This window comes from Oncorhynchus clarkii, chromosome 4, assembly GCF_045791955.1.
Source record: "Oncorhynchus clarkii lewisi isolate Uvic-CL-2024 chromosome 4, UVic_Ocla_1.0, whole genome shotgun sequence".
NCBI lineage: Eukaryota > Metazoa > Chordata > Actinopteri > Salmoniformes > Salmonidae > Oncorhynchus > Oncorhynchus clarkii.
Genome location: NC_092150.1, coordinates 40,975,780 through 40,992,033, shown reverse-complemented (window position 1 = coordinate 40,992,033; position 16,254 = coordinate 40,975,780). Strand labels below are relative to the sequence as shown.

At 41.5% G+C, this 16,254-nt stretch overlaps 1 protein-coding gene across 1 annotated transcript in view; it reads right to left on the bottom strand.

Annotated features, from left to right (window-relative positions):
- LOC139406818 (phosphatidylinositol 3-kinase regulatory subunit gamma-like) overlaps nt 1-16,043 on the bottom strand; it is a 297,830-nt gene extending 281,787 nt beyond the window's left edge. The window contains exons 1-2 of the mRNA XM_071149873.1: nt 15,924-16,043; nt 14,830-15,632 (exon numbers count right to left, since the gene is read on the bottom strand). Of these exons, the coding sequence (XP_071005974.1) occupies nt 14,830-15,190 (361 nt within the window). The 5' untranslated portion in view covers nt 15,191-15,632; nt 15,924-16,043. The remainder of the gene's footprint in view (nt 1-14,829; nt 15,633-15,923) is intronic.
- Nucleotides 16,044-16,254: the final 211 nt, after the last annotated feature.

The window sequence follows — 16,254 nt, the reverse complement described above, 5'->3', positions numbered from 1 at the left end:
TCCTCCGAGCCTTACTACACCTTCTCGTCAGAAGGAGACAGCTGTGACAGAATCACCCACCACCAAAGGACCAAGCAGCGTGGTAACGGGCAGCAGCAGCCATCTCAGGACTCCTGGACATGGGAGGAGATTCTGGACGACATTTTATTGATAATGATCTATACATGAACCCAGCAGATGTAACCAAACAGGAATAGAACACTGGAACACCAGAACACTATAATAATAGTCTTCAATCCCAGCTAGTCTCTGAGGAGGATCTCTGCCTGGGCTGTAGCCCTAGTTATCCTTTTGTTTTATTCATGCCTGTTTGGCACATTATTTGGAACAGCGATGTAGATTTGTATTACCTGATCTCCCAATTGGACTGCAGCACTATTCATCACTTTAACACACACAACCCCTGGCCCTGGTAATGGGCTTTCAAAACCGAAGTGAAAAACCTAAAGTTACACAAAATAAACCTCTAATACTACAGAGATTGGGCACATTAACACATTGCCTTTGCTATTGTCGTTGTTGTTAGGAAAGCCTGTGGATCTACCCAGCGTTTTTCTATGGCTCCAAAGATGATTGTGTAAATATGGTGATATTGCAATGGTCATCATAACAACTACATACCTATGTCATTTTTACAATATGAGAGTCACAGCATTTCAGACATTATTGGGAATTCATTCTCCATTCATTTCTCTGAAATACTTTTTATTTGTATGTAGAGTAGTCTGTATGTCATATTTTAAAGTAAAATACTTTATCACACCACGATGATACTGAAAATAGTAAGGGTGATGTTATATATCCTTTTAATACTGAGCCACACTATCTTTTTTTTCTTTTTTTCTTTTACCCCTTTTTCGTGGTATCCAATTGTTAGTAGCTACTATCTTGTCTCATTGCTACAACTCCTGTACGGGCTCGGGAGAGACAAAGGTTGAAAGTCATGCGTCCTCCGATACACAACCCAACCAAGCCGCACTGCTTCTTAACACAGCGCGCATCCAACCCGGAAGCCAGCCGCACCAATGTGTCGGAGGAAACACCATGCACCTGGCAACCTTGGTTAGCGCGCACTGCGCCCGGCCCACCACAGGAGTCGCTGGTGCGCGATGAGACAAGGATATCCCTACCGGCCAAGCCCTTCCTAACCCGGACGACGCTAGGCCAATTGTGCGTCGCCCCACGGACCTTCCGGTCGCGGCCGGTTACAACAGAACCTGGGTGCGAACCCAAAGTCTCTGGTGGCACAGCTGGCCACTGCGCCACCAGGGAGGCCGAGCCACACTATCTGATGTGACTCCTGTGAATAGACTATGTGGCAGTAGTTTGTTAAGAGATGCTAATTGGTGCTGATCCCAGACATTTAATATACCTTTGTGCATGATGAAGTTATTAATTACCCTTTGGATGGTATATCAATACACCCAATCACTACAAAGATACAGGTGTCCTTCCTAAATCAGTGGCTGGATAGGAAGGAAACCGCTCAGGGATTTTACCATGAGGCCAATAGTGACTTTAAAACAATTACAGTTTGATGGCTGTGACAGGAAAAAACTGAGGATGGATCAACAACATTGTAATACTCCACAATACTAACCCAATTGACAGAATGAAAATAAGGAAGCCTGTACAGAATAAAAAATATTCCAAAACATGCAATGTTTGCAATAAGGCACTAAAGTAAAACTGCAAAAAATGTGGCAAAGAAATTACCTGTATATCCTGAATACAAAGCGTTATGCTGTGGGACAAATCCATGGTGGTGGCTACATCATGTTATGGGTATGCTTGTCATTGGTAAAGACTAGTGAGTTCTTTGGGATAAAAATAAATGGAATAGAGCTTACCACAGGCAAAATCCTAGAGGAAAACCTGGTTCAGTCTGCTTTCCAACAGACACAAAGAGACAAATTCATGTTTCAGCAGGACAATAACCTAAAACAATATACAATACAAATATACACTGGAGTTGCTTACCAAGATGACACTGAATGTTCCTGAGTGGCCTAGTTAAAATTTTGACTTAAATCGTCTTGAAAATCTATGGAAAGTTTTGAAAATGGATGGCTAGCAATGATCAACAACCAACTTGACAGAGCTTGAAGAATAAAAAAAAATAAAAAAATGAATAATGTGCAAATATTGTACAACCCAGGTGTGCAAAGCTCTTAGAGACTTACCCAGAAAAACTCCCAGCTATAATCCCTGCCAAAGGTGATCATAACATGTATTGACTAAGGGGGAATACTTATGTAATTAAGATATAGTATATTGGTGTTATATATTTGTAATATATTTTTTTACAAACATTTAAAAATGTTCTTCCACTTTGACATTACAGAGTATTTTGTGTAGATCATTGACAAAATATTTCAATGAAATCCATTTGAATCGATTTTATAACATAACAAAATGTGGAAAACGTCCAAGGGCTTGAAGACTTTCTGAAGTCACTGTATATCCCCCCCAAAAAAATGTTCTACAAAAATAACAAGTGGAAGTATTAATGGTATTATAAGCTATTTTACATTACTATTAACAATGCAAATGGTTTATAACAATTAGAAGAAGAAGAAGAAGAAGAAGAAGAATTTGTTGACTAAATGTGACCGGCAAGATATTTTATGTTAAAGAAATTTTGTGACTCCTGGAAATGGTGGTCCTAATATTGTGTATAATAATAGGCATTTCAACTGTTACATTTACTGATAAAAATATATTTTATGCTAAAAATTCAAGAGCTTTTGACGGTGGTTTGGGGGTCCTCGGAACGGAAAATGTTGGGAACCGCTGCTTTAGACAGTGAGGTATGTTTTGTGTGTGTGGTGTGTGTGTGTGTGTCAGGGGAATGTTTAGGTGCACCAGAAGGTGATGGGGTGTTCTGCCTGTGTGGCCAGACCTCATTCCAGGTCAACTCAAAAATATCTGAAGGTTAAAGTTATATAGAGAACAAGACACACCCACACTGTACGCACACAAAGTCAAAGAACACACCTCATAAAGATTCTCAGGTTAGCAGGTGGAAGTTACTGGTTCATGGGCCAGTCTGGTTCCTGTCTAACAGCTTCCTCCATCAACTTAAAATGAAACATCCCTTTATATGCAGATCTCTCTGTGTCTGAGTGTGCTTATCTCCAGCAGGCAGTGTGTGGTATATGCTTAGCTCATTACCTTCACAATGAACCCTGATTAGTCTGCCTGGCACCTCTCCTCCTCCTCCTCCTCTCCTCTACACCTGCAAGTAATGATCATACAACCAACAGGGATTCATCAACCACTGTCATAATTGCAGTGCAGTGGTTGTATTTATCTTGCTAGCGAACATACTAACTTACAGTACTAGTCAAAAGTTTGGACACACCTACTCATTCAAGGTTTTTTCTTTATTTGTTCTATTTTCTACATTGTAGAATAATAGTGAAGACATCAAATATATGAAATAACACATGTGGAATCAAGTATTAACCAAAAAAGTGTTAAACAAATCAAAATAGATGTTATATTTGAGATTCTTCGAAGTAGCCAGCCTTTGTCTTGATGACAGCTTTGCACACTCTTGGCATTCTCTCAACCAGCTTCATGAGGAATGCTTTTCCAACAGTCTTGAAGGAGTTCCCACATATGCTGAGCACTTGTTGGTTGCTTTTCCTTCACTTTGGGTTTCAACTCATCCCAAACCATCTCAACTGTGTTGAGGTTGGGTGATTGTGGAGGCCAGGTCATCTTATGCAGCACTCCATCACTATCCTCCTTGGTCAAATAGCCCTTACACGGCTTGGGTATTTGTCCTGTTGAAAAACAAATGATAGTCCCACCAAGCACAAACCAGGGGATGTTGTATCACTGCAGAATGCTGTGGTAGCAGGGGAGTCCCGAGTGGTGCAGTGGTCTAGGGCACTGCATTGCAGTGCAAGCTGTGCCACTAGAGATTCTGGGTTCAAGTCCAGGCTCTGTCACAGCCGGCCGCAACCGGGAGACTCATTGGGCGCACAATTGGCACAGCGTTATCCGGGTTAGGGGAGGGTTTGGCCAGCAGGGATGTCCTTTTCCCATTGCATGCTGACACGGTTGCTAGCAGTACAATGTTTTCTCCAACACATTGGTGTGGCTGGCTTCCGGGTTTAGTGGAAATTGTGTAAAGAAGCAGTGCGGCTTGGTTGGGTTGGGTTGTGTTTTGGAGGACGCACGGCTCTCAACTTTCGCCTCTCCCGTGTCCGTACGGGAGTTGCAGCGATGAGACAAGACTGTAACTACCAATTGGATACCACGAAATGGGGGAGAAAAAGGGGTAAAAAATAAATAAATAAAGAATTCTGTGGTAGCCATGCTGGTTAAGTTTGCCTTGAATTCTAAATAAATCACTGACAGTGTCACCAGTAAAGCACCCCCACACCATTATACCTCCTCCATGCTTCACGGTGGGAACCACACATGCAGAGATCATCCGTTCACCTGCTCTGACATGGCGGTTGGAACCAAAAATCTCAAATTTGGACACATCAGACCATAGGACTGATTTCCAATGGTGTAATTTCCATTGCTTGTGCAAGTCAAGCAAGTCTCTTCTTGTTATTGGTGTCATTTGGTCGTGGTTTCGTTGCAGCAAATCGACTATGAAGGCCTGATTCACGCAGTCTCCTCTGAACAGTTGATGTTGAGATGTGTCTGTTACTTGAACTTTGTGAAGCATTTATTTGGACTGCAATTTCTGAGGCTGATAATGCTAATGAACGTATCATCTGCAGCAGAGGTAACTCTGGTTTTTCCTTTCCTGTGGCGGTCCTCATGAGAACCAGTTTCATCATAGTGCTTGAAGGTTTTTGTGACTGCACTTGAAGAAACCTTCAAAGTTCTTTAAATTTTTCGGATTGACTGACCTTCATGTCTTAAAGTATTGATCGACTGTCGTTTCTCTTTGCTTATTTGAGCTGTTCTTGCCATAATATGGACTTGGTCTTTTACCAAATAGGGCTATCTTCTGTATACCACCCCTACCTTGTCACAACACAACTGATTGGCTCAAATGCATGAAGGAAAGAAATTCCACAAATTAACTTTTAACAAGGTTCATTGAAATGCATTCCAGGTGACTACCTCCTGAAGCTGGTTGAGAGACATATTCAATCAATCCCTATCCCAGTCTGTTGTTCCCACATGCTTCAAGAGGGCCACCATTGTTCCTGTTCCCAAGAAAGCTAAGGTAACTGAGCTAAACGACTACCGCCCCGTAGCACTCACTTCCGTCATCATGAAGTGCTTTGAGAGACTAGTCAAGGACCATATCACCTCCACCCTACCTGACACCCTAGACCCACTCCAATTTGCTTACCGCCCAAATAGGTCCACAGACGATGCAATCTCAACCACACTGCACACTGCCCTAACCCATCTGGACAAGAGGAATACCTATGTGAGAATGCTGTTCATCGACTACAGCTCGGCATTTAACACCATAGTGCCCTCCAAGCTCGTCATCAAGCTCGAGACCCTGGGTCTCGACCCCTCCCTGTGCATCTGGGTACTGGACTTCCTGACGGGCCACCCCCAGGTGGTGAGGGTAGGCAACAACATCTCCACCCCGCTGATCCTCAACACTGGGGCCCCACAAGGGTGCGTTCTGAGCCCTCTCCTGTACTCCCTGTTCACCCACGACTGCGTGGCCACGCACGCCTCCAACTCAATCATCAAGTTTGCAGGCGACACAACAGTAGTAGGCTTGATTACCAACAACGACGAGACGGCCTACAGGGAGGAGGTGAGGGCCCTCGGAGTGTGGTGTCAGGAAAATAACCTCACACTCAACGTCAACAAAACTAAGGAGATGATTGTGGACTTCAGGAAACAGCAGAGGGAACACCCCCCTATCCACATCGATGGAACAGTAGTGGAGAGGGTAGTAAGTTTTAAGTTCCTCGGCGTACACATCACAGACAAACTGAATTAGTCCACCCACACAGACAGCATCGTGAAGAAGGCGCAGCAGCGCCTCTTCAACCTCAGGAGGCTGAAGAAATTTGGCTTGTCACCAAAAGCACTCACAAACTTCTACAGATGCACAATCGAGAGCATCCTGTCGGGCTGTATCACCGCCTGGTACGGCAACTGCTCCGCCCACAACCGTAAGGCTCTCCAGAGGGTAGTGAGGTCTGCACACCGCATCACCGGGGGCAAACTACCTGCCCTCCAGGACACCTACACCACCCGATGTCACAGGAAGGCCATAAAGATCATCAAGGACAACAACCACCCGAGCCACTGCCTGTTCACCCCGCTATCATCCAGAAGGCGAGGTCAGTACAGGTGCATCAAATGCTGGGACCGAGAGACTGAAAAACAGCTTCTATCTCAAGGCCATCAGACTGTTAAACAGCCACCACTAACATTGAGTGGCTGCTGCCAACACACTGACTCAACTCCAGCCACTTTAATAATGGGAATTGATGGGAAATGATGTAAAATATATCACTAGCCAGTTTAAACAATGCTACCTAATATAATGTTTACATACCCTACATTATTCATCTCATATGTATACGTATATACTGTACTCTATATCATCTACTGCATCCTTATGTAATACATGTATCACTAGCCACTTTAACTATGCCACTTTGTTTACATACTCATCTCATATGTATATACTGCACTCAATACCATCTACTGTATCTTGCCTATGCCGCTCTGTACCATCACTCATTCATATATCTTTATGTACATATTCTTTATCCCCTTACACTTGTGTCTATAAGGTAGTAGTTTTGGAATTGTTAGCTAGATTACTTGTTGGTTATTACTGCATTGTCGGAACTAGAAGCACAAGCATTTCGCTACACTCGCATTAACATCTGCTAACCATGTGTATGTGACAAATACAATTTGATTTGATTTGATTTGATTTGAGAATGCCAAGAGTGTGCAAAGCTGTCATCAGGGCAAAGGGTACGCTACTTTGAAGAATCTCAAATATAACACCTACTTTGATTTGTTTAACTCTTTTGGTTTCTACATGATTCCATGTGTTATTTCGTAGTGTTGATGTCTTCACTATTATTCTACAATGTAGAAAATAGTCAAAATAAAGAAAAACCCTGGAATGAGTAGGTGTGTCCAAACTTTTGACTGGTACTGTACAACACCCAAATGGGATGGCTAGTTGTCAAACTCGAGCATGCACTGGTGAGATAGATAGGAGGACTTTGCTAACCGCTATCTCAGCATTTCAGTTTCAGTTTCACAAAACACACGGTTGTTATCGTTGTTATATTCACCTGATTTTAATTGACTGTGACTGGAGGTGTGGGAATTGGCTGGTTCTGTATGTTCAAGAAGGAAACAGGGAGAATGAGTGAAGGAACGCGGGTCATGAAATTAATAATTCAGAGACCGCTAATCTTGTTATCTGTAATTCTTTGAGCGCCCCATAATTCCATCAAAGAATGTGCCTCACCACCGGGACTCTAGAACTTAATCCATTCTTATTCCACTTCTCTCCCTCCCAAGCACATCGGAGGAAGGGAGAGTGTTTTGGAACACCAAGTACTGTACTGTACCGTACACTTCAGATTTGTGAGCCCTCTTATGCCTGCTTGTCAACACTACGCAGGTTTCACTGACCCAGGTTTATTCTAGAAAGCAATGTTGCAAAAAACAACAGCATTGCGACGTGTAATGGAAACATTTCTATGTATTTGACAGGGCTGGATTTCAAACTTTCTTTATTGCAACAAATTATTATGTTTTTTTTTTATAAATCATGATTGATTAATCATTTTGAAAGTATGCGGGGCACGTTATGTCATCAAGTAACTATAAAGCTCCACTTAACTTTTAATTTTAAATGCCTACTGCATGCTAAATCTATTTTTCATGCCTGAATTGCTTCGCCTTGCTTTTCTAGCTGGCTGGGTGCAAGTTTCACCATTCAGTTACTTCAAATCTACAGGAGTGCAAGTTTCACCGTAGCACGGACCGTGGCAATATGTTAACTCATGATAATTATTAGAAAATATTAGTAAATTCTTGCATTCTATCCATGCTGGCTTTTGCGGGCTTCCTGAGACAAGAAACACATAGTTTGGAGGGTATACAGGCTATTGCTAATTTATGAATGCGCAATTTGCCTATATAGATAATGGAAACACCATTTTTATATGACAGGTTTTGGTGTGATGTCATTACATCCAGCTGTTTTTATCAGTTCAATGGAAACACACTGTAGCAGGCAATTGTCGCATCTATTTTCTATGAACACTTTCTAAATGTCAACAAAAATCACTGGACAAGTTAATGGAAACGTAAACAGTGATAGAAGTGTTGTTTGGGCACTACGACTCCCTCTGCAAACTAAGCCCTCCGTGTTCCTCCAGCAAACATCTGCGCCCCATAGTACACAGTGTCCAGCATACGTAATGCGCCACAGGGGCATACATCTACAAGATATCACCATAATCAATTACAGGAACAAAAGTAGCGTAAACATGCCTCTTTCTTGCTTCAAAAGAAAAACATTACTTAATACGAAAATTTGGGGGTTTAAAGGTGAGACACTCATCTAGCAAGAAACCCAAGTACTTGTACGTTTCTACTCATTCTATTTGCTTGTACGGCATAGTGACTATACGTGGAAGAGTGAGGTTTTATCTTAGATTTCAGGAAAACCATCAACCAGTTATCTTTTCAGCATTTAAAAGCAACTTCAGCTGACAGAGCTGAGTCTGGACAACAGTAAAAGCAGACTGGAGTTCTTCACAGGCCTTTAATAAGTAACTGAGTCATCAGCATAAAAATGGTAACTAGCATTCGACACATTTCTACCAACATTATTAATATAGATAGTAAACAGCAGTGGTCCAAGAACAGAGCCATGTGGCACCCCCTTCTGGACAGTTAACATATCAGACGAATTGCCATCAAACTGGGCACGCCGAGTTCTATCTGACAGGTAGTGTTTGAATCTGACAGGTAGTGTTTGAACAATGAGACTGCCTGATCAGATAATATAACCAGTGACAAAAGCCCAAAGACCAAAACTACTGCAGCTCGATTTCTCACGCATCCCATTCAGTCCCGGCAGATTCTTTGGTCTACACGCAGAATCTGCCCTTGGGAGATTACACTACACTGCACGAGCCCACACCACACAACACCACACTACACTACAGCAATCCTAACAGGCCAAACACACAGAGCTAAATCAGAGCTCCCCAGCCCTGTAAAAACCTTAATCAAAGCCTGCCAAATAGAAGATAAGCGTTGCTTTAGCTTGCTCACACGAAGTCAGGATACAGTTAGACCAGAGCTTGTCCTCTTTGGGAAGAGTGTTGCGTTTGCTCATCTGGATCCTGAATAAAACATCCAAACAAATCCAGCTGCCTGCGAGTCATGACACGTATACTCAGACACACATTCACACTCAGACAAGCGCACACACAAACACACACACAAACACACGCACACACGTATACCTAATCTTTCCCAAAAGCACATACCCATCATCTTCGCAAACACAAATGCTACTGTATATTCATTTCAGCAGAAGCAACACCTGAGGTGGGTTAGGGACTACTTCAGTGAGAGAAACATTGCGACACAATTACGCTAATGCAGGATAGCATCTTTGAGGCAGGCTGTGCCTCTGGAGCACATTGGAACATATTGGAGCACACAGAGGCTGTGTCACAACATGTTCACTTCTCAGGACTCTGGTCTGGTGGAAGTGCAGAAATACCCGGAAGCCCAATTCACACTTTGGTCCATGGTGACTCATATTATAACAGGGACGTTCCAATTGATTTCAATCACATTTTCACAGCACCCCTTTGATTTGAACTAAACTTTCCATACATACAGTTGAAGTCGGGAGTTTACAAACACTTAGGATGGAGTCATTAAAACTCATTTTTCAACCACTCCACAAATTTCTTGTTAACAAACTATAGTTTTGTCAAGTCAGTTAGGACATCTACAAGTAATTTTTCCAACAATTGTTTACAGACAGATTATTTAATTTATAACTCACTGCATCACAATTCAAGTGGGTCAGAAGTTTGCATACACTAAGTTGACTGTGACTTTAAACAGCTTGGAAAATTCTAGAAAATGATGTCATGGCTTTCAAAGCTTCTGATAGGCTAATTGACATAATTTGAGTCAATTGGAGGTGTACCTGTGGATGTATTTCATGGCCTACCTTCAAACTCAGTGCCTTTTTGCTTGACATCATGCTTGAAATCAGCCAAGTCCTCAGAAAAAAAATTGTAGACCTCCACAAGTCTGGTTCATCTTTGGGAGCAATTTTCAAACGGCTGAAAGTACCACGTTCATCTATACAAACAATAGTACACAAGTATAAACACCATGGGACCACGCTGTCTCCTAGAGATTAATGTATTTTGGTAAATTGCAAATCAATACAAGAACAACAGCAAAGGATCTTGTGAAGATGCTGGAGAAACAGGTACAAAAGTATCTATATCCACAGTAAAACGAGTCCTATATCGACATAACCTGAAAGGCCGCCCAGCAAGGAAGAAGCCACTGCTCAAAAAACGGCATAAAAAAAGCCAGACTACGGTTTGCAACTACACATGGGGACAAAGATGGCACTTTTTGGAGAAATTTTCTCTGGTATGATGAAACAAAAATAGAACTGTTAGGACATAACCACCATCATTATGTTTGGAGGAAAAGGGGGGAGGCTTGCAAGCCGAAGAACACCATCCCAACCATGAAGAACGGGGCAGTTGTGGGGGTGCTTTGCTGCAGGAGGGACTGGTGCACTTCACAAAATAGATGGCATCATGAGCCAGGAAATTTATGTGGATATATTGAAGCAACATCTCAAGACATCAGTCAGGAAGTTAAAGTTTGGTCGCAAATGGGTCTTACAAATGGACAATGACCCCAAGCATACTTCCAAAGTTTTGGCAAAATAGCTCAAGGACAACAAAGTCAAGGTATTGGAGTTGCCATCACAAAGCCCTGACCTCAATTCCCTAAGAAACTTTGTGGGCAGAACTGAAAAAGTGTGTGCGAGCAAGGAGGCCAACAAACCTGACTCAGTTACACCAGATATGTCAGGAGGAATGGGCCAACATTCACCCAATTTATTGTGGGAAGCTTGTGGAAGGCTACCCTAAACATTTGACCCAATTTAAACAATTTAAAGGCAACGATACCAAATACTAATTGATTAATTCAACTTCTGACCCTTTGGGAATGTGATGAAAGAAATAAAAGCTGAAATAAATAATTCTCTCTACTATTATTCTGACATTTCACATTCTTAAAATAAAGTGGTGATCCTAACTGATCTAAGACAGGGAATTTTTACTTGGATTAAATATCAGTAATTGTGAAAAACTAACGTTTAAAAGTATTTGACTAAGGTGTATGTAAACTTCCAACTTCAACTGTATTTAGTAGAAAATTCTCTCTGCTACACCAAACAGTACCTATCCTGTAACAGCTAATGCAGCATCACTTTAGCCCATTAAAATCGTCTAGCTAAATTCAGTACAGTAGAGTATACTACAGTAGAGTATATTACATTATTCTGTACTCTCGTGTGTTCTACTGTTCTGAACTCTACCATACTGAACTATACTCTACTGTACTTTTCTTTACTGTACTGTATTGTACTCTACTGTACTGTACTCTACTGCAACTGTGATTTAGTAACAGAGTAACACCTTTTTATAACTTAATAGTTCATTAAAAAAATTTATCATTGAACTTTCATAATCCTCCCACCTCATGAGGGAGAGAAACTAGAAAATATCTTAAAGATATAATAATAATATTTCTTGAACTTATTTCTGCAAAACTAAATAGAAATCTTGATATTAGGTTTCAGGGGCCTTCACTTCAACATTATTGTGTTAATGTGTATGGATGTATGGGCTCCCAAGTGGTGCAGCGGTCTAAGGCACTGCATCTCAGTGCAAGAGGCATCACTACAAAACCTGGTTTAATCCAGGCTACATCACATCCGGCCGTGATTGGGAGCCCCATAGGGCGGCGCACTATTGTCCCAGTGTCACCTGGGTTTGGCCGGGGGTAGGCTGTCATTGTAAATAAGAATCTGTTCTTAACTGACTTGCCTAGTTAAATAAAGGTTACCTTTAAAAATAGTTTTTAATGTATTTCTAATAGCGTAAGACTTTTGCAAGTAGGTCTCACAAGCATTTTTCTACACTCGCATAACATCTGCTAACCATGTGTATGTGACCAATAAAATTTGATTTGATTTTGAACTCCCTTTTCCATCTCTGAGAGGGCATTTCCATTGAAAAGGGAACATGAGCACCAACATATGAAGTTCATACATAGAAGCATATCAAATTGGATGTCAAATGAAAGCTAAGAGTGTATATTTGAAAAGGGAACAGTCAGATACATTTTTCAACCATTTTCCTTAAAAATTAGGCAAAAGTAAAGGTTTTGATTTCTGGATAAACAGATGGAAAAGGGGTCTTATAAAACATCTACCAGAGAAAGTCTTAAACGGTGTCAGAAATAAATCATAACACAAAGTTGATGTAAAGACCCATGCCAATTAATCTCAACACTTACTGTATATTTCGTTTTGGAGAAATTGTTAACCTTCTCTAAGTATAAGAAATATTGCCTTCCGTTAGCAAAAACCCACAAACTGCATCTTTAATATATTTTAAAATTTCTCTCCCTTATGAGGGAGGATTATGACAGTTCACAGAAGTAACCTACCAATTAGTTGTAGTGATTTTTCTGATATCAATTTTGTGATTACAACTCGTACCAAACAAATCTGTAATGGAATTACTGCAACTGAATTGGCTACAATGGACAATCATAATGGTCACAAACCCCAGTTGGGTCACCTGCTACAGTACTTCCACTGGCATACTGTTATGTTCAGCAACCCCTCCTCCTCTCTCTCCCTCTCTCTCTCTCACTCTCACTCTCCAGGTTATGTCACCTCTACCAGCTCTTATTGACCCCTACCCATAAGCCCCCTCTCTTGTAATGTACTGTAGTCAGCAGCCTCACTTACTTAGCACCGACCGATTGACACCGGAAATCGATGGACATTGGAAAGTTGGTCAGTCCACTCTGGCCTTGATGTTAACATCCACAGACGGACCAGATTGGACCAAATCTGAACTTATCATAGACATATGTTTCACACGTTTGGATACCACAGTATACTACAGTACAGTACAGTGAGTAGAGCACAGTAGAGTACAGTACAATACAGTACAGTAATATACAGTGAGTAGAGCACAGTACAGTCCAATACAATACAGTTATACTGTATAGTACAGTAAAGAAAAGTATAGTAGAGTATATTGGAATGTACTCTACTGAACACTATTCCGCTGTGTAGTATTGTACTGCTTTGTACTCTACTGTGCTATGGGGCGTTGTGATGTCCAAACATGAGGAAAATGACATTCATATCCAGAATTATGCATTTTTTTGTAGGACAGATCAGAGACCCATGATGTAATTCCATCACCGTAATTCTGTTACCTGGTGTAAATCCACTTCATTTACTGTAGTTCAATAACCCAAATAGATATTTTCAAACTCAAGTTCCATCTCATAGCTAACACCCCATTATTTCTGCAGACAAAATGGTCACATAAAAACCTGAGAGATTTTACAGTTATTCCGTTACCAAAGTTTATATCTGCAGTTTTTGTAAAAATGTCCTGTGGAAATTGTTAAAAGCAGTCCTTGTGCACAGAGTTGTATGATTTGTTAAACTTTGAAACCAATGGTTTTTGATTGGCATACATTTAATGTAAAAAAATAACTGAGTCAAAGTGTAGTTCTGTTCATGTGGAATTGCCCATGACCAGAAATCAAAGCCTTTGCATATTTGTAATTTCTAGGATGTAATATTGGTTAAAAAAAATATATATATATATATATATGCCTTAATTTCTCAAAAATGGAAGTTGTTAGCTTTCATTTGACACAAAATTTGATATACTCCTATAGACTTCACATGTTGGTGCTCATGGGTCCTTTTAGATGGAAATGACTTCTTGCAAAATGGGTCAACTTTATGCACCTCTATCTCCTGAATGTTTTGGTATTCAGGTCCAAAAAGTCACTGACTGACCACTTCTACCATGGGCAAACATGTATGGAAGATTTTGTTCAAATCAAAAGGGGTTCATTCAGAAAGTGATTGAAATCATATGGAACGACCCTGCTGTGTCTCAATTGATGGTGGGCACAACACATACACTTCAGATTATGTAAATCAGGGTTTAACCAACAACATATGCACACACCAAAAAACGCTGGAGTCTACACGTTTTTTTTATAATTGACGTTAGAGTTAAGTAAAATTATAATAATCAAGAAATTATTAAATAGTTTGACAACCCTGTTTGTAAGCTTTTTCATGATGTCAAACTCAACCTTTAATCTTTTCCAGTGATGAAGACATGGATGTCTCATGTTATGATTGGGTATGCAAAACGGGTCAACTTTGAGCACCTCCAACAACAAAAAGATGCTTTCTGACCACTTCTACCATGGGAAAATCTGTATGGAAAGATATGTTCAAATCAAAAGTGGTGCGTTCAAAAAGTGATTGAAATCAAATGGAATGACCCAACAGACAGGCTGCCATTCAGTCAGTGTTACTGTACACTTCTGGTCCAGCATCAGAATAAAACCCTAGCGGAATAGATTACCTGACCAACAGTAAAGCAAAGCACCATTAAATTGCATTTAACAGTTCATAACAGATAACTCAAACATTTACCAGTCTCCATATTTCTGAAAGTGGTGGTCTTGGCATGCCCTAGCCCCAGTCCCAACACTCACCTCCTGCTGCAGTGGCCCCTGAAGGCTGTGGCCCGGGCCCGAGACTGCTCTGTGTTCCCCCAGGGGTTGGGGGTACGGGCCTGGGCCAGGGCTTGACCACAGGCAGCACCTGCCTCACCACCCCTGCATACTCCACAAACGTCCCAGGAAAGTCGCCCTTGTCCTTGGTCCGCTCGTTGGTGCCGTGCAGCCATCCCTTGGGGCTGCGCTCGTCCCCTTCCTGGTAGTCCTTTAGGGAGGCTTTCAGGACCGTCAGGACGTCCCCCGGCTGGAGGCTGATGTCATCACCACGTTCCCGTTTGTACTCAAAGAGCGCACGGTACTGGAAGCTGCTGTCGGAGGCTGTCATGGCCCCAGTCATAGGCTCATAGATAGGTCCTCAGGCAGGCTCCAACTGAGATATCCTGTGCCACTCACTCACGTTTGCTGTTTTTACTTTGCAAACTTCAATCCAATGCCTCAGCGAGGCCTAATACTTTAGCACTCCCCTCTGTAGTCTAGTAATTTAGAAGCCCTTGGGTTGAAGGGAAGATCAAAGAGTCAACATTGGAAGGATCCCTTCAGCATCAGGTGAGAAACTGCACCATACACTGAGAAGAAACCAGACAGTTGTCCTTGGTTAGGTCCACCTCTAAAGCTCCACCCCTCTTGTCTGTCAAATAGTGTCAGCACGTTGAACACACAACACGGGAATCTGGCTCCCTCCTGTACCTGAATAATATTAATCCACTGCAGAGCTGACAGGCCGAGGCATCCAGTCCAGCATACTCTCAGACAGCCCTCTCTCTCCCAGCCAGCCCTACCTGGAAACGTCATCAAAGTTACATGATCATTAGACTCATTATTATGACATGAAATATGTTGATATAATGATCAAACATGTAGTACTATTATAACTATGTCATTATTTGAATCACTATTGTAGGAAGCAATATAAGGATGATTTATAGTTAAACTAATACAGAATGCAGGCCTACAGATATAAGAAAAATCGAACATTATTTAAATATATGGGTTCCATAGTACCTGGCTAATATAGTACATTACATTTCACATTACAATATTAAATGAAGGCATGGAAACATATCACTTACAAAACGTGACTTGGCGAATAGGAACTTCAGAGCAGCATGCTGAAACTCGAGTGGTAGCCTACTCTGCGAAAATGCAGAACAAACTTGCCTCTCTTTCGATGCTCTTGTCTTCTATCCGTGCCTTCTATTCGTTATCCAATTTGTGCGACTTGTTTATTAAAATACAGGATATAAAAGCAGACGTCCATATGGCCCGATATAATGACGCTTGCCTGGTCCAGACCTCGAGCCAGACCTAGGGAGTAGAGCAGCGCGTGTTGATGTCAGAGACCACACCCCCGGCGTCTGCAAATTATTCTAGTAGAGAATGCACACTACTGCAGTAGACAAT